The sequence below is a fragment of the Sphaerodactylus townsendi genome, linkage group LG10 (assembly GCF_021028975.2).
Source record: "Sphaerodactylus townsendi isolate TG3544 linkage group LG10, MPM_Stown_v2.3, whole genome shotgun sequence".
NCBI lineage: Eukaryota > Metazoa > Chordata > Lepidosauria > Squamata > Sphaerodactylidae > Sphaerodactylus > Sphaerodactylus townsendi.
Genome location: NC_059434.1, coordinates 51,066,637 through 51,086,461, shown reverse-complemented (window position 1 = coordinate 51,086,461; position 19,825 = coordinate 51,066,637). Strand labels below are relative to the sequence as shown.

Genomic DNA, 19,825 nt, shown 5'->3' with positions numbered 1-19,825 from the left:
TTAATGTAATGCTCCATGTTTAGAAGCTTGCACAGGTAAGAAATCTCAAACGTGGGGTACTTTTAAAAGAAATTTGAATGCTAAGGTGTAGCCTATACCATTTGAATGCTCATGTATAGCCTATACCATGTTCTTTTCCTTACATTTTTATACTTAGTAAATGGTAATTGATCCGAACTCTTTTTTTCATTAGTGACCTTATCCTCTCCCACTCCAAAAAGAACTTACCCAGCTTCAATGTAATTGGTTCAGAAGGCAAGATACTAGGAGACAGGTGTCCTAAAAATTAGAGCCGAACAGATTTCAGATAGCAATATTTTATTTTTTTCTTTAAAATTGGTATGTTATTAGTTTCTTTCTACGTTTTTTTTCAGAGCTCTGTACAGTTCTCAAAAGGAAATAAGCAATGTTCCATGTACAAAGTAAAAAAAGGTAAACTAGAAAAATCTGAATAAAATGGAGCAATTTGCCAGCAAGGATACAGTACAAATTAGTAATTAGACATCTGAAGTGCAATACCACTGCAGTGAGGATGAGTTAAAGAATGAAATAAAAATACTCTATTTTAAACAAACATTTATATATATATTTATATATATTTATATTTATATATATTTATATGCATATATTTTACAGATTAGACCCAATGATATCCGCAGGATTGTAAAAACATATTTACATATAATTCTTTTTTTAACATTTCATATACATCAGCACCATAGTTAAAAAACCAAAACAAAACATAGAGATTAAAATTTGACTCTTTATTACTTGGTCCCAGTCTAGAGTATTTGGAGGAAGCTTTACACAGGTAATAGTAGATTCTGAGGCCTCATATCAAACTGTATACTAGTCCCTGAACCTCTCTGCAAAGGCAAATGTGAAGTTTAGTTGCTCGTTAGATTTTGTGCAAATCAGAGTCCCAAAGTCCTGCTCTTCCCATTCTCACCAATCCAAGGAAACTGTCTGAGAGAGGTAAATGAAAACTTTTGCAACCCTTAACAACTGGTTTAAAGGAAAGGGCTTTCTGTGCCCCTCCAATCTTCACTTGGCTCCTGCAGCATACACATGCATACACACAAAGCTGATTGACACAACTCTTTGGGTACACAGTGGCTGGGTGTCTTCAAGCAGTTCTCTTCCTTTATTCCACTGCCAGAGACTTGTTGGGCACGGAACAAGCTAAGTACATTGTCCCACACAGTTCACCAGGAAGAATGGGAAGATGGCCCTATAGTAATTCTGGAAAATAAATACTTTACCTTGTGGTAAGTGCACAGAAGTGCAAGTGCACCGATCCATACTGCAGCACAAGCTGAATTGTTTCAGCACTAATACATTAGACTGCATGTGAGCAATTTAAAAAACATGCTAACTCAAAAGTCAGCAAAGTGGCATTTAGAGTGGGGAAGCAGTGAATCAAGTGGAAGTGTTAAGTACCACTCCCTGGTACTGCTTCTCTGCTAAAAATAATTTGCTCTAGCAGTAGGTTTTTTTTTCTGGGAGGTGGGGAAAGACCATTAGGTTTCTGTTGCATGTGATTGCATGTAGTATGCATTTAGGCCCAAATGATCTGTTTAATACCAGTTCTGTGTTCAACATTGGCAAAAGGTCTTAGGCCACCAGAAGTATGACACATCAGTTCCCATCATTATCAGTTTCTTCAGTCAGACATGACAATAGATGCCAAGGAACACGTCAGGGACAATATTTTTTAGCATCTCATTCTTCAGTTCGTTGATAAGACATCACACTAAATTTAATCAAACAGACATTTATAAAGCCTAGTTGGTTGTGATGAATGAAGGAAACCAGAAACTTGACTTCTAGCTCCTTAGGTTCTAGACAAAGCATTTTGGATTCTAATCACACAAAATAGTGGCTTACACAATTCCACATGATGATGACTTTTGGGAAGCTCGGAAACTTATCTTCAGTTACCACTAGAAGTTAACTTAATGGAAGGATTTCTCCTTCCTAACTTTTTTTTAAGGACTAGGCATTGTTAGGAACTTCTTTATATTAACAAATCTGAGTGACAGCACATGATCTGAGCAGATGTTTACCATAAACTTGCTTCCCCCATAGCCAGAGATATGTCACTAGTGCCAAATTTATAACCATCATAGCCAACACAATAATCAGCCCTTCTTTGTGTGACTTCTGTGTAACCTCCTTAACTCCTTAGAATCTTTCAGAGACTTTGAACATCAGCTATCAACCCCTATGTATACCAACCCCATGCAAGAGCCCACATCTTGCATTTCCAGGAAAAGAATAAGGTAGAAGTCAACAGTTTCAAACTCTTTGACATGTCTCTCCCCTTTTTAATGCCTTTATTTCAAACGTGTATTCCGATCTTTGGTGGCGGCTACCTACTGAGATTTTTTCCACATCATTAAAGTGAATTAAAAATTGAGGAACTGGAAGGCAAAGGCAAATGATCCAGGTGTGGGTTTTCACTCCACCTAAAGAAGACAACCATCCACCAAATGAACGCATTCTGCTATGGATATCTCCACTCATAATCCATGATTGTTCTGTAAGCAGGTAGCCCAGCCTTGACTATTACATTAGAGACATAAGTATACAGAGAAACTTGGAATCAGTTCAACCCAGAATTCAGCACCTCTTCTGACCTATGTGTTCATGGCATGTACAATCACCTCCTTGCTTTCTTGCTGGGAGCAGCTGCCTGTATTCTGAAAGCTACAACAGTTCCAGTGAAACTGAGCAGGAAACTGCCCTGCTTTGGGACAGCCAGTGCCTGGCCACACTTAGACACTGTGAAGCCCTTCTAGGGACAGTGGAGAGCTGTTTTAGTAGCTTCCTTACCACATGCAGTGGTTGCACTATGGCATAGAGGCTGCTGAGAGGGAAGTTTACAAGGCCTACTTGGCAACGCTTTCAACTCCACTGAGGCCACTTGTAATCAGCTGCTTTTGCACAGCTTGAAAAACAAAACAGAAACAAGGATGGACAACATCCTGCTTTCTTTTTTTAAACACCCCCATGATGGTTTGTAACTATACACACACCTATGCACTATGGATTTCCAAACAACTCATCAAGGTCTTGCATCCACTCATCTCCTGGTCCACCTTTAATGATGGAGTCTACCAGGTCTGTGCCTTCTGCTAGATTTGGAAAGGAACCTCCAGCTCCTTCATTACTGTAACTATAAGAAATGTCCTGAGTAGGATTCCTTTCATACACCTGGCCTTGGTTGCTCTGAGTGAAGTTGCCTCCTGCTATTTGTTGTGCAGGGGACTGGTTGAAACCAGTCATTGTGGAAACTGCCTGACTTATTGCAGGCATAACCATTGGTCTGGCTTGATTACTGGTTCCTTGTCCAGGGAGTGGTTGCAACATTTGCCTTCCCATGGCTGGGCTGAGGGTCCTTACTGTTCCACTTGAGTCCATGACAGATTGACTGATACCTTGTGGAAAATGTTGTTTAGGTAGCCTTGGCTGACCAGATTGCATTGGATAAGCTGTGCCATTATTGAAAGATCCAATTTCACTGCTAGTCCTTCCAGGGATACCTTGTAAGCCTCGTGTCTGCCAGTTCTGTGCTCTTTGTGGGACAGGTCCCATCATGTTTTGAAGCCTGGGAGCTTGTGGCCTGGGCAGAACCTGACCCACAGGTCCTTTCAGCTGCTGGTGCTGTTGAGATAAGGTGGAGTTCACCAACATGTTTGGACCAAAGCTGCCAACCATACCAACCCCTTGTGCTGAGCTGGGCTGCCTTGGCCCTTGGCTTGGGTTAGGTGCCAGGCTCATGCTACTTTGGTTTGGGTGCTGCAACATTTGGCTCATTGCTGTGTTCATATTGTACATTCCTGGTTGATTGGTTGCTGGGCTGCTATAGGGAGCCATTCCCATTTCAGATTGGCCAGTGGCAGCAGACACTGTCCCCGCATTCTGGGAGGCCCCCATCGCCATCATGCTAGTGTTCTGGGACATCATTCGGGAAGTCCTCATACTCTGAAGGGCTGCCTGGTTCCTCGCTGCTGCTATTTCCTGTGGAGAACCTAGACGAGGAGGAGAAACAAGATAATTTTTCAGGCAACAGGAAGATTTGAGGAAAAATATTATTTTGCACAGTGATATCAGTCGTACAAGAAATAATCCAGCCATTGGTACCAAAGTTCAGATCTGTGACATTTCATCACACTATTCTGGCTGTCACCTCAGCAATGACATACAAATTGCCTTCTCTGCAAAGTGGGCTCCAGGCCACTGTGAAACCAAAACTATATTTGGTTTACAAGGTGGAGCATTGCCTCTGTAGAGAAGGCTATCAATACAATCAGAGTAATTTCCAACAGTGGCTAAAATGTGGCTGGAGAAGGCAATGGTTGTCACATGTACAGAGAATTCAGTGCCTTTATGTTAGCATGCTGTTCTACAAAAATATTAATGACATAAGTAGTTTCCACATTGAAACAGGCTTGTGTGGCTTCCCCATTGCTAGTACAGCTGCCGATACAGCACAGCAGCAGCAGGGATTCCCCATGTCAGGTTTCCCTGCATTTTCCCTGCCCCAGGACCCAGCAGTGGCCAACCATCCTCCCTGTGGCTACTGAGGCATTGTCATTTTTATACAAATATATTTTCTCATTGTTTTGTTGAAAAAAAATTGAAACAGGCTATGATGCAAAAGCTTAGAGCACACCCAGAAACTGTAACAGGTTCTGTGAATTCCTATGTTCTCATTATACCTTCCCCACGTAAGGAACTAGAGACTTACTTTCTAAATGAGAGAAGGGAATCCACAAGACCTGTTACACACATTTTTATAATGGTATGTTGATACAAAATTGCTGACTTTTAAAATTTTTTCCAAGTGGTTGTGTTGACAGCTATTGGGATGGTGGGGGAGGGGGGAGGGGGTGTCTTCTCAGCTTTCACACTGTAACCTGGTAATAGACTGGCATACATGGAACTTAGAGAAGGCCTGCTGTCTCCACAGAGTTACATGAACAGACCAATTACAGAGTTTCCTCAGATATCCCATCTCCATACTTCACAGTGTTATCTAGAATGTTTTTAAAGCAGCATTTCTTGATTCAAGCAAACACAACTTTTGTTGGTATCAGACTCACCCCAATTAACGGGCCAAACTACACTTCACCCCAGGGATTTGTGATTATGATCTATGTTTTTTTTCCTTTGCCTTTTTCAGTCTGCAGAGGAGCCTGATTTAGGCTATGCCCATGACACCGTATGTGTGAGAAAGATTACTCACTCACTCACTCACTCACTCACTCACTCACTCACTCACTCACTCACTCACTCACTCACTCACTCACTCACTCACTCACTCACTCACTCACTCACTCACTCTCTCTCTCACTCTCTCTCACACACACACACACACACATCCACACACACACACACACACACACAAACACACACTCACACTATTTTGCTGATCTCCTTTCCTTGCTGCCATTTGCCCTGCAAGGGAAAACACACATGTACTATACAAGATAGTACAAGAAGAGTCTGAGACTGGTAAGAATAGTAAGCTAAACAAATAAGCTCTGCTCATGATCTGAATTCGATCCTGACGGAAGTCAGTTTCAAGTAGACAGCTCAAGGTTGATTCAGCCTTCTGTCTTCCCAAGATCAGTAACATGAGTAGCCAACTTGCTGGGAGTGCACGGGCCCAGCAAGCCCCTCCCCCCCGGACTCTCCTTGGCAGGGGTCAGCAATCTTTACCACCCAAAGAGCCATTTGGACCCGTTTTCCATGGCCCCGAAGAACTACCAAGCCGCCTCTGATTCGGCCCCTCCACTCACCTTTCCTTCCAGCGCTGGGAGGCGGAGGCACCGGGCAGGGAAACCCCCTCTGCCTGCCTGCTCTGTGGGGCAGAGGGGGGCGGTGGCCGCGGCCTGCCCGGTGCCGCCGCCTCTCGTGCTGCAGGAGGCAGCAGCGCCAGGCAGGGAAACCCCCTCTGCCTGATGGAGCAGGCAGCTGCCTGCTCCGTGGGGCAGAGGGGGGATGGTGGCTGCTCTGGAGGGACATGCCCAAATTACCCTCCAACCTCCAGGGGTCGGAGGGCAGCGTGGGCATGTCCCGCCAGTCCTCCAGAGCAGCGCTGGAAGGAGAGGGGAGGGGAGGGGAGGGGATGCGAAAAGCAACATCCTCACGCATGGAGCCACCTCCAGTTCGGCCCCTTCACTCACCTTTCCTTCCAGCGCTGCCCACGCTACCCTCCGACCTCCAGGCCACGTGGAGCCGCAGTATAAGGCTGAAAGAGCTGCAAGAGGCTCCAGAGGTGCGGGTTGCAGACCCCTGCTCTATGGGCTCAGCAAAGCCCTCCTGCCTCCCACTCCCACTATCCCCTGCAATGGGCTTTGCTGCAAGCTATACCATATTTTTAAAAAGACATAAATAGATATGTTACATCAAAAAAATATAAAATGGAAGCAAGTATAAGTAATATTCTTGTTTGTGTACTATTACATTATTGAGGTGTACCTTTCTGTCCAGAAATAAATAATCTGATATAGAAGAAGAAGAAAAGGAGGAGAAAGAGGGAGGAGGAGGAAGAGTTTGGATTTATACCCTACCGTTCTCTCTTGTAAGGAGACTCAAGGTGGCTTACAAACTCCTTTCCCTTCCTCTCCCCACAACAGACACCTTGTGAGGTAGGTGGGGCTAAGATGGTTCTGAAGAACTGTGACCAGCCCAAGGTCACCCAGCAGGAATGTAGGAGTGTGGAAACACATTTGGTTTACTACATAAACCTCTGCCATTCAGGTGTAGGAGTGGGGAATCAAACCCGGTTCTCCGGATTAGAATCCACCTACTCTTAACCACTGGCTCTCAGGAACACATGCTGGCTCTCAGGAACACTAACTAGATGCCTTTTGGGCTATTTAAGTACACACCTATATCTAAATCAGATCTGCTGAAATAGGCCTTATTTTACCCTTGCCATCACTACATGTTATGCACAGGATACATCCCCCCACCCCCCACCAACAAGATCAGCGGGATCACAGATGGGAGAAGTCCCCTCCCAATCTTGCTGCCCCTGTAAAGTCTGGGATGGGCTCCAGAGGTGCTACATCCAGATCCTGTCCTTGACCTCAGTGGTGGCAGCTCACCACACTCCCCTCCATGCCATCCCTCTTCTTGCCCTGTACCTTGCTGAGGTAGCACAGGAGGCTGCCTGCTTAGGGTGGTTGAATGACTCAGTCTAACACTTACTGGGAGAACTTAATCACAGTTCTCATAGCTCACATGTTGCCTTTAACATGCCCTCCTTCAGTAGGGACACTGCAAGCCAACTACTGGTTAAATCAATGTCAGTTTTATACTGACTAGTGGTAACTATGCAGTTAATATAGCTTAGCCATGTTCAGATTTTAGAAACACAGCCTAAGACACTTTTGAGAATCAGATCCAGAGATTGTTGTGAGATGGGGGTCCAGGTTTTTTTTAAACAATAATAACAAAAGAAGAGCCCTGTTGGATCAGACCAGGGGTTCATCTAGTCCAGCATCCTGTTCATACAGTGGCCAACCAGTAATATACAGGGCCAACAACAGGACATATAGGCTGAGGCCTTCCCCTGATGTTGCCTGTTGACCCTGGTATTCAGAGATTTATTGCATCTGAATGTGGAGGTTTCCTCCAGTCACCATGGTTAGTAACCACGGATAGATCTAATCTTCCTGAATCTGTCTAATTCCCTTTTATTGTTATCTACGTCTGTAGTCATCACTACATCTTCTGGTAGAGAATTGCACATTTTAATCATCTGTTGAGTAAAAAAGTATTTCCTGTTGATTTGTCATTAATCTATTGCCCACCAACCCTACTGGATGCTTCTACATTCTAATATTTTGGGATAAATCTCTATCATGTCCCCACTTACTTATTTAAAGTGAAAAGTCCCAGACTCTTCAACTTTTCTTCCTAGGAAAGTTTCCCAAGCTTACCTATAAATCTAGACCCTGATTTGTTTTTTTGTTTGTTTGTGTGGTGTCATTACTGGCCAACCTGGAACCAACAGTCATAGAAGGAGGATCAGGCCCAATAAGGTAAGTGTACGTAAGTTAGAAATCTATTTTTTTATTCCAAACTGTAAAACAAATAATGGCCTGACTGTTAGCCATCTGAAAAACTCTTTAAAATATTTCCATTATCTTTCAAAACTAAGGCTTGAAAATAGAACTGTCATACTCAGAGAGGCCAATCAATTATTTTACAGCTTAGAAGGCATAACTGAATGGATTTTCTATAGAGTTGTTACTGATTATGTCTATGGAAAGAAGAAAAATGTTTTTTTCTGGACATTTTAAAACAGAGATGGTGTATTAACAAATCAATATTGTAAACACATTTACTCTACCTTGGACCAGTGATGAGAAGCCAGAAATTTCTATGGTTGTTAAATTGTACACTCTAGCAAATAAGTGAACTAGGTGTCTTCCTGGTGAGGAGGTATAGAGCGAGAGAGAAGTGGGTGGGAGGGATTATTGATTTCTGGAAAGCAAATATGGTCCTGTGTTTATCACCTTTATTTAAAAATAATTACTGGAATTCTGATTATGTCAAGAGTTCATTGTGGCTTCAGTTCAATACAGTGCTGGAGTAAATCAACCAGAAGAGCTTTCTTTTCTCTCTTTCTCGCCAGCTTTCAAGAAAGCAAAATATATAGAATTCCAAAAATGCACAACATTTTCATATGGAATATATATGTGCACACACAGAGAGGGATGTAAAAACCTATGTTTTTCTCTCTCTCTCTCATTCATTGAGTTCACAAAGTAAATTTCTCAACTGAGTATAACAGAAACAGTGAATTAGTTCGCAACCATTTCTTTTTTGAAACCTCAGCCATTATGTCAAGTGTACCAGGAGCCCAGCAACCATGTCTTGTGAGAAAGGATGATACTCACAATGCTTCCAATATGTGTGATCACCTTGCTGTCTGAACAACAGCAACATATTTTTTGCAGGTCCATGTCAGGAGGGGTAGCTAATATCCCAGAGAACAGGGTCAGAATTCAAAATGACCTAGACAGATTAGAGAGCTGGCCCCAAACTAACAAACTGAATTTCAAAAGAGATAAATGTAAGATACTACTCTTGAACAGAAAAAAAATGAAATGTATAGATATAAGATGAGGAACAGTACATGTGAAAGGGATCTGGGAATCTTAGTAGACCACAAACTGAATATGAGTCAGCAGGGTGGCAGCTAAGAAAGCGAATGCAATTCTGAGCTGCATTTACAGAAGTATAGTGACTAGATCAAGAGATGTAACAGTACCACTCTATCCTGCATTGATCAGACCTCACCTGGAATACTGTGTCCAGTTCTGGGCACCACAATTCAAGAAGGATATTGAGAAGCTGGAACAGGTCCAGAGGAGGGCAACCAAAATGGTAAAAAGTCTGTAATTCATGTCCTATGAGGAGAGATTTAGGGAGCTGGGGATGTTTAGTCTGGAGAAGAAAAAGTTAAGGAGTGACATGATAGCCATGTTTAAATATCTGAAGGGATGTCATGTCAAAGATGGAGCGAGCTTGTTTTCTACTGCTCCAGAGACGAGGACAAGGATTAATAGATTTAAGGTACAGGAAAAGAGATTCCACCTAAACATTAGGAAGAATTTCCTGACAGTAAGGCTGTTCGACAGTAGAATGCACTACCTTGGAATGTGGTAGAGTCTTCTTCTTTGGAGGTTTTTAAACAGAGGCTGAATAGTCATCTGTCAAGGTTGTTTTGATTGTGTATTCCTGCATGGCAGCGGGTTGGACTTGATGGCCCTTGTGGTCTCTTCCAACTCTATGATTCTATTCAGTTTTGGCATGCAAGTCACAATGTTGGAAAATCCAATGGTCAGTTTCTGCATATTGAAGGTATATGATATGCAAAATACATGTGTTGCTCATTAAGACAAGATGGCTACTTGAGTATTAACTTATGTGTGTTTATGTGTGGTTGCTGGATTCCTAGTAACTGCTGATATAACTCCTGAAAAGAACTCAGTTCAGCATACATTAATAAAAGTCCATAGAAATCCTCAAAAGGTGCACCATTAAAAGTTACCAGGCAATAAAGGTATTCTAACATGTGTGAACAAGTAGAGCTCTGAAGCAGAGGAAAGCTAACAACAGGGAGAAAAGTGCCCAAAAGGATAGACATCAGAGCTACTTTTACCTGGCAGAAAAAGAGTTCTGGACAATGCCCCCCTCCCCCCCTCCAAGCACATACACAAATGATACTTTGATTCTTTTAAATGTATATCCTCTCCTCAGTTCAGATATGAATACCACAACATGATATGGGCCTGCTGTCCGAACATGTAGCTTGGGCATTGCTCAGTCTATTTTTATGTTGCTTTGACACTTGCGTTATCCCTGAAGATGGCAAACCGAATGAGGGGCCTTTCTGTGGCTCAAATATGTGGTCAATAGAGCCATGAGACACATTTTTAAACATGCTAATAGCACCAGAAAGGCAGCTAATGCCCCTGAGAAGTGTTGAAGTCTTACCTTGGAACTGGTTGACCTGTTGCACAGGATATGGATTCCGGTGCTGTTGCTGGAGGTGTTGCCGTGGCAAATGGGACTGCTGCTGCATTTGCTGCAAACAGAAGCAAAAGACAAGGCGTCAGAGAGGGAAGGTGTAGTCAGCCTGCCCAATTAAGAATTATGACAGCAAACTGGAGGCAAGCGCTGACATTCTCCCACAAGGTGTTCTTGAGCAACAAGTGCTACGTGGAAGTGGCAGGCAGCGAGAGCAGCAAGTAGCCTTTGTGTGAAGAGTCCTTTCAAGAGCCCTCAGCTCCTATGGTTCCAAGCACCATCTGCCTGTCCAGCTTCTCAGCTCCTCCTCTTGTCTTTCCAAGGGCCTTGATCACTTCCTCAAAACCCAGCCCAAGGAAGGAGGATGATGAGACAGGAAAGATGAAAAGGGTTTGAAATTGATCTCACCAGTCAGAGTTCTTTGCAGCAGGCAGAGACCAAACTCAGATGACTGTTGGATTCAACAGAAGAGCCAGTGTGGTCCAGAGGTTATAGGGCTGGCATAGGACTTAGGAGACTTTGATCCAAGTCCCTAAAGTTCCATGAAGGTGAATGGTTCTCCTGTCCCCTGAGGACTTTCCCTCACATTTTAAAATGAAAAATCTGGAAATTTTGGAGATGTTTGAAAAAAATCTGTGAAATATTTTTCCTTTTGGAATGAGTAAAACACTTCCTAAGATAAGATGCTGCTCACTCAAAAAGTGTAGTGTGAAAATTTCAACATACAAAAATCTATGACATTAGGTAATGATAATTCCTCTGTTTCCTGTACAAAGTTTTTCAAATATATTTATTGTTTAAATGTGACTAATTTTTGTCCAAAATTAATAACTATATATAATATGCTTGATTACATTACTGTATAAGATTAACTGATATCCAAATATCGTGATAGTTTTGTTGCTACTGTGTTTTTTTTACCATGTCATCACAACAAATCAGGAGTCTTATAAAAAGCAAGGGAGACCTGGAAAAAGCACCCTAGAATTCCAGGAGAGAGAAGAGTCCCAGTGTGGCTCTTTTCCATTTGATCTCACATAATTCTTCAATTTGGCTGGAGCTCTACAAGAAAGCAGCATTTGTGGTGGTGGTGGTAGTGGGGAGACAACAGCAGTGATCCTTGTGGCATCATAACAAATGAATCAGATCCCTTTCCTTGCCTTGTAAACTGCATCCATCCTGGTGCATAAAAACTGGATCAAACATTGTCATTCATTGTAGCAGTGACATAGGTATAGAATAGATTTTTTATGGGGTGGGTTTGGGGGGATGCCCACACCCGCCCCTGGGGGCATGGCCACACCTCCCCAAGCCTCGCCCTCAGTGCTTATAAAGGCAGCTGGCAGCTGGCAGCCGGCAGTCCCTTCTGGCCTCCTCTCCGGGCAGAGGCGTAGCTAGGAAAAATGGAGCCCGGTGCAAAATCTGAGTTTTGCACACACACGCCCCCGCCAATGGGCAGCTGCTGTGATACTGGAATTGGTTCAGGGGGTCCAAAGTTATGGACCCTCAAAGGTGTAGCCCCCATCTTCTATTAGCTCCCATTGGAAACAATGGGGACACCACCTTTGGGAGTCCATAACTTTGGACCTCCTGAACCAAACCTCACCAAACCTGGATGGTATCATCAGGAGAGTCTCCCAAAAAAATCCCCGAAATTTTGGTGCTGGTAGCCTAAAAACTGTGCCCCCTGCAGGCCAAAAACAAATGGGGGCAGAGAAGTGGCGTAGCTAGGGGAAATAGAGCCCAGGACAAAATCTGAGTTTTGCACCCCCCCCTCCCCGCATATGGGCAGCGTCTCTCCCCCACCACAACCAAACTTTTTTTTGCACCTGGTCATCTCAAAGTCACCATCACATTATAGAACATGCCCCAACACACAAATCTGAACACACCCAGGGCTCCCTAGTTTAAACAACAGAAGCTTCAGAACTGAAACTGACATACACAAAGTGAATCAATAACAGAGGGAGGCCAAGAAGCCAAATTCTCTGGGGCTGAGTCCAATGTGCAAGTCAGGGGCTGGATTGCTAATGATTTCATGATAACAGGAGCTGCCTGAAAACAAGAAACCAACCAACAGAAGCTGCAAGTTAGCTTTTCACACATCCTAGTAATTAAATGAATGCTGTAGCTCTGCTGCTCCCCTGTCCATGTCTTTTTGTTTACAATGGGGAGTATCACGTCAGGGACAAAAGGTGTGGTACCTGTTCTGCCAAGATCTGCTGCTGCTGCTGCTGCCGTTGCTCCCTTAGAAACTGTTGCTTCTGCTGCTCCATCATCTGGAGCTGGGCCCTCTGCTCAATCAGCATCTGCTTCATGATGACAGCTTGAGGCTGGCTGCTCAAGAAATTGGTGTTGCTAGGACTTGTGCCCACATTACTGGATCCTGGTGGCACAGAGGACTGCATGGGGCCCGTAGGTCGAGACAGTCCCACCGTGTGCTGGTCCTAGACAGACAAACAAAACAAGATTCGAGTCATGTAACAAATCATGCTGTTATATAGTAATTGTGCCTGCATTGGGATGAACAGCACTTTAGAATTTATCGAAAATGTTTTGTCAGGGATTATACTCTGTCTCACAGAAAGATCTAAGTGTGGTCATTCATGGTGCAGCAGAAGTGAAAGTGTTCTTCGGCTGTTAAAAATAGTCCACTGCTTATGCCCCCCCCCTCCTCCACCCCAAAACATCCCAAAGTGGCAGTCCCATCTAGGTCAGAGTTCTTGCAGTTCTTGGAGATCCCAGGAAGAGCAACTAAGGCTGGAGAAAGATGGGAAGACCAGGCAGCTGCACTGGTGCCAGACACTGCCACCGCCGCTTCATGCCTAGGGGGCAGGGAAGTCCAAGTGGCTCACTCGCCACTGCTGCTTTAGCTCTTGGGCTGAGGAGAGAGGAATGGGACTCAGGCTGTGGAACTTCTCCGACTAAAAGGAGCTGCCATTGCTGGGCAAAGTCTCTCTGCGGCAGGTGGGAGGCATGGTAAGCCCAACTCCAGCACCCCAAGGCTCCGCTTCCCCCTCCCACAGCCTGCCCAGGGGGAGAGGGCGTGCTTCCTGGCTGATCTCCGGGCAACCTCTGGGCTGAGTTTGCATGTATAACCTGACCTGGGCAGCCCAAGGGGGCTGGTGCAGCAGTGCAGTCACTGAGCTTAGCTCCACCCTCTCCGGCCCAGGAATTTGCTGCATGGCTCCACTCTGCTCAGCTCCCCTCCCCCTGAATCATCTTCTTTTATTTTTCCTTCCTAAAAACTGATCTTTGGTTCTTTGTGTAAAAGTGATATCAATTTGGTTCAGAGGTGCTCTGCAGAGGTGTTTTGGGCTGCTGGCATGCTAGTTTATTTGGGGTTTGAAATTCCAACATGGCAGAGACTGCTGTCCATCTTCCTTCCAAAAACTTGAAATGAATTCTGTAACAAACCTCCTGATAAAAGCTTTTTCCATTGCTATTTTCATCCCCAGCCCCCCAGCCCGGTGCTGTTTAAAAATTTTATATAATTTTATAGGTGTCCCAGGTGGCTGTGTGAGTATTAAATTCCCTGTGTGTGTTTAGGGTAGGTACAAGGATTCCACTGTAAAGAAGGTCCAGGAAGAAGTGGAAGATTAATTCACACAAATCTCTTGAGATCATTTGGTTAGACAGAGTATAGACATTATGTTTGTCATTGGGGTTGGGATGTCATGTTTGGAATCTTCTTCGGAGTGAGAAACAATACAGATGAACCCAATGACCTTGGGCTGTCTAAAATTCAAGATCCAGCATCTACTGCTTCTAAGACCTCACTAGGATGTACGTGATGGCAGGCAAATACACAGTTGATTCCACCGTGGAACACATTCATAGTCCCAATTCATCCACCTAATCTCAGTCAAACCATTATCATAATCTTGGGTCAAAATGCAATTTTAGCAACCCCATCACACTGAGTTAAAGGGATGATAGAAAAGTCCTCTAATGTCACAGCTTAGCTATCTCTCAAAACTCTTTGTCCCCTTGTGCCTTCATACAATCAGGGTGATCAAACAAGAACTGTTAAAATAGGATTGTTTTTTAAACCAAAAGAAGGCTCCATCATATCCCTTTCAGTGAAGATAAAATCTGAGTCTTACGATGGGATTCGCTGTGGAGGTAAAGAGACTGTTTTGTGTGAATCTTCCTCACACAGCGTGCGCTTTCCACACCTTCTCCTGTGATGCCTGCCTTTTTCAAGGCTGGGTCAGAGGAAGAGAGAAAGGATTCTTGTTAGCAGTTCCATGCGCACAAAGCCGATCGCCTCCTTCTTTCTCGCCCAGGGTAACCAAGGGTGATTGCTATGCAGGAGAGATGCACCAGGAATTCTCCCAGGAGGTTAGAACTTAATTATGAGCAGCCCAGAGAGCCACGACTGGAGGGAGAGCTACGCCTCTTAGAAAAACACTTTCTGCTCCCTCGCTCCCTCCTTTCCCCCCTTACAAGATTCAAGTGAGAACTTGAGAGGCAACTGTTGCGGTTAATAAGGCCCTGAGCACCGGTGAAATCGTCTTTAAGCTCCAAGTAGAGGTCTCACACGCTGCACAGGATGCTGGGGTACATCTCACCTCTTCTTAGAAATCCATCCACGTTTTAATACTCTCGGCAGCCTCTGGATGAAGCAGCAGGTGTGTGAGGGAAAAAACCTGGCTAGGGAAGCAGTTCCTGCTAGGTACCAGCAGGTGGCGGAACAAGCCTAAACCTTGGCCATTCTGGCCTGCTGGGTGGCTGGCTGACTGATAGCTACTCAGGGCACTCCCTCCTCCTTCCTCTCCACCCTCCCCCATGCTTGCAGATGGCTTAATCATGACTACTGTTCCGTCCTCCTCCTCCTCCTCCTTCCCCCCCAGCCCCCTCCCAGTACTTCTGGGATAATGCTGCTAACGTAGAGCCAGGCAGTCAAGTGTTACAGCACAGAGCAGGTAGCCTGGCAACTGAGAGTATAATGCCGAACAGATGGTGTTCATACAGCATGATGGACATCACACACGACAGCCTGAGACAATCCAGGAATTCCCGGGTGGTTTGAGGCCCTCTTTACGCAAAAAAAAAAAAAAAAAAAGGGAAAAAAAGGAAAAAAAAGAGCCTGCTGGCTGCTTTGGGGATATTTTCCGCTCTCTCCTCCCAGTCTGACATCGAACCACTAAACTGATTTCATGTTACTCCTGTTTTGCTAACAGCACTAAAAGCGCAGTGGTCTGGTGGTGTGTGCGGTGACACACAGAAAGATAAGTTCAAGCCACCCTGAATTAAAAAATAGACTAGGCGGGGGTGAGAAAAAAGCTGCCTAACAAAACCCTTGCCTGATAAACTGCTTATTTGTCTGTCTTTGGAAAAGAGGGGAGAATCCAATGCATGAGGGAGAAACAAGTACAACAGGTAATCTTCATTCAAGACTCACAATACAAAGGCTCACTTTGTTGTTTGTCCCCATATTATGAGAGCAGAGGGTGGTTTTTTGGGGGGAGGTTTAAGGAAAAAGAACTACAGCCCTGAATCCCACACCTCACCCTCTTGTTCAAAACAAAGGAGCAAACTGGCGAGAGCTGCAGGCAGCACTGAAAGTTCAGCCTCCAAATCCGAAGCAATGCTGAGGGGACTCCTGTCACCTCTTCCAGAGAGCCTGCTGCTCTTGACTAATGAGCTCAGGAAGCTGAGACAAACCCAGCCAGGCTGTCAAATTTCCCAGCACAGAACAATGCATAATCTATGTCTGTGAGGGGCCTCGCAAGAGAGGGAGCAAAGCTGGAGGATAATTTTTTTTTCCTGAGGAGCAAGCTGGAGGGAAGAGAAGGGCTACAAGGGCCATCACAACAGGCTTCTCTGAAAAACAGAACCATTCCTGTTCTCAGACGTGCAGAAGTACCCTAAAGAAAGGTGGCTTGGAGTTTCACGGAACAAACAGTGGGGTTGTTTAACCTTCAGATTGCTCTTCCCATTTACCCAGTCCTATTCTGAGGGGGTCTTCCCACCCCCATCCCTAGCAATGATTTATAGGTGAGGAAATAGGATTTCCAGTGCTAAGGTCAGAGTTGGCAGTCAGATACAGCCTTGCTCTTGCTGTGAGGATAAACCTTGGGCAAGCTTCCAGAGTTCCTCCAAGGCTAGCTTGGGGATCAGAAAGAGTGATACTTGGCAGTCCTGTACACCACAGCTTCTCGAAAAGAATACCTTGTTCTGTAGTGGATGTTCAGATTTCGTTGCCTTTGAAAGCCCACCTGTAGCTGCTTTGGCCAAAAAATCTCACTGACTCAAAACATACAATTAGTTCCAAAAAGGGACTTATCCCCAGACCCAAGAGCCTCATGGGCAAATCCTGGTTAAATCTCTGGGACCCAACATACAGTGTTGGACTTTAGAGACCAGAGTTGTGGATTCAGTGCACAATTGAAGAAATACTCATGTAGCAGATCAGGGCAACCAAACAAAGAATCACCAACTGTCAGTCTAACAAATAAGGGAAAAATAGATAATTACCTTTTGTGTCTGGTTGAATGGAAGCAGGGGAGGGGACGAGGGGGGTGGGTGGGAAGAGGCCGGTTTTGGCTGTAAAAACCAGCCAAGGCAGTTAATTCCTATTCTCACACCTAATGTTCTCCATAATACATTTTAGTGGAAACATTTGCTCCTGTTTAGACTAGTCCAGGGGTAGGGAACCTGCGGCTCTCCAGATGTTCAGGAACTACAATTCCCATCAGCCTCTGGTAGGGGCTGATGGGAATTGTAGTTCCTCAACATCTGGAGAGCTGCAGGTTCCCTACCCCTGGACTAGTACATACCGGTACCATCTTCACATATACTGATGGCTATAGAGAAATTTTCAGGGTGGATGTTACAGGGTGACAATTTCAACATGCCCAGAGCCCTTTGGGGATAGGGCGGTATACCAAATCAAATAAATAAATAAATAAAAATTGAACCCACAAACTGTGTTAACAGCAGGGGTAGGCAAGCTGTTCAGTCTTGTGAACGGGTATATCCAGTGGGCATCACTAAAGTCTTCAAGCCAGGAATAGTTAGGGCTTCAGACTGGAGAACCAAGCAATAATCAGCTTCCTGATAAAAAGTCAATCCATGAACCACATAAAAATAAAAAAATATTCAATTACAGTTACAGGCACTTGGTTTCCTAAGACCTATGGAAGCATCTTCCATTGGCTGGGCCAGCCAATCCCAGTCATGCTACAGGGATACACGAACTCTTTCCCCTGTCAAATGTTAGCATCTTTCAGCGATTGCCTTAAGCTGTCTTGTGTTCTTCCTGGGAAAAATGTCCAGGTGTACATTTTAGTAATAAAATGTAGCAAGTATATTACAACAGACCCCAATTAACTTTGGTTGTTTATACAAAAGCTAGAGACAACACAGCTAAGATAATACTCAGAAACTGGCTCAAACCACACCTTATCATCAGATGGACAACTGAAAAACTGAGGCAATGAAAGAGAAACTATATTAAAGCTCCTCATTCTGTTGAGAAGATAATTCTAGACATTGTGGAGAAATTATCATGATGGTCAGGGAGTAATATAGATATGCAGAGACGCACCATTGTTAAAGACTATCAAACTGTCAGTGCATGCAAAGAATATTAAGATAGAAAGACCCACCACAGATCAAAGTAAGGTCTTGGAAGAGCATAAACCTGCCTTGTAAGCTCTTTGCTGTCACGAATGGGGAGAGTTCGCATCACCCATGCTGGCATCTTTACAAAAGGTTATAAAATGAGACCATTTAAACACGAGAGGGAACACGTTCAGAGCCTCCCTTTGAAACTGGCTCAAGTGTCGCGGATGGAGCTGTTTCATGGCAGGTTGTTTTGCCTGTCTTGAAAATTAATTTCTGCTCTTAGCCACGGCATCTCCAGCACAGCTCTCCTCAGCCCCCTTTCACCTTCTCTCCTATTTCAAAAGGGGAAGGATTTGATCTTTTTCTTCAGCCTCGCCTTATCAGTCTCAGCACCTTGTTTTGGTTCAGGAGGAGGGAGAGAGACTGGATGTCTGTGTGCAACTTCAGAAAACACATAATCCTCAGGGAAGAGGGAGAAAAAGCAAAAAGAGGTAGGAACAGACTTGGGGCTTTCCCACGCAGTCAGTTATAACATGCCTTACCTCATTTTCTACTTGGTATGATAATATACCAGTGCAGAAAACAATAGCATGGACTTATGCCCACATGGGAGAGAGAGGCAGCCACACTCTTTTCAAAAAGCCTAGCGCAAGAGGGGAGGCCACTTTCTCTAGGAAAAAAGCACAATAAAGGTAGAGGTTCACAAAATGGTGGGATATCATATCAGAAGGCAGAAGGCAGCGATGTTCTTTGCAGAGAAAACAGTAGCTGGGGGAAACAAGGAGGGAGACAGCAGATAACTGCAAGGGTCGCAGGCAGACGCCTCTTTTGCCAACCCCATCCCACAAGGCTTTCTGCACATTCAAATTCAACGATCCCCAGCTGAGCCTTTTCTGGTGGTCAAAGGGGAGCTTTGAGCAGTGGGAAAGCTAGAGGTGAAGACCACTTGGACAGCTGCCTGTCAACGGGAACATGCACAGAAACAGTGAATCCAAGTAGACGTCATATAACCCTTCTTTATTAAAAAAAAGGTTGCTTGTGTGCTAGGACAATAAAAGAGTTGGGGGATTAATGATACAGGGGAAACCAACATGTCTTTTAACTAAAATAAAATACTGTATATATATTTTCTGTATATATATATTCTGTATATATATTTTCTGTTTGTATGCCTAGGGATGACAAGATTGAGCTACGGATCAGTAAGTTCAAATTTTACCTTTAACACAAACTCACTAGAGACCTTACAGAAGCCGCTATCTGAATTGTACCCCACACCTGCGATATTATAGGGTTCTTGTAAGAATGTAAACCAGGCATGTGAAGTGCTCCAGGTATTCTGAATCCCTACATAAATGTTAAGTTTGACTTTGCACATCCTTCTTTGTGCAGGTGACTCTTGAAACGCTTGTGGAAAATGTAGCTCCTACCTACACATTTATTGATACACTATATTGTGGATGTCTGAATTTCCAGAATGTCCCCTATGCAGGCCCAAGTGTCACCTTTCTTCTTAAATTCCAATTTTAAATGTCCAAATTACCCTCCTTTTTCTGGCTTGTGCATCTGTCTTTCTACTGCTGGGGTTTAAAGCAACTGGTTGCCACACCCTCAAAGAGCAGTCAAGCCACAAGGGATGTGTCACCTGCACAGCAGAGCAAAACAGCTGTTCTATATTCCAGGCGGCCTGTTT

At 44.3% G+C, this 19,825-nt stretch overlaps 1 protein-coding gene across 1 annotated transcript in view; it reads right to left on the bottom strand.

The window, feature by feature from the left end:
* Positions 1-301: 301 nt before the first annotated feature.
* MAML3 (mastermind like transcriptional coactivator 3) overlaps positions 302-19,825 on the bottom strand; it is a 331,711-nt gene continuing 312,187 nt past the window's right edge. Inside the window, exons 3-5 of the mRNA XM_048509231.1 lie at positions 12,762-13,004; positions 10,525-10,615; positions 302-4,034 (exon numbers count right to left, since the gene is read on the bottom strand). Coding sequence (XP_048365188.1) covers positions 3,046-4,034; positions 10,525-10,615; positions 12,762-13,004 — 1,323 coding nt within the window. The 3' untranslated portion in view covers positions 302-3,045. The remainder of the gene's footprint in view (positions 4,035-10,524; positions 10,616-12,761; positions 13,005-19,825) is intronic.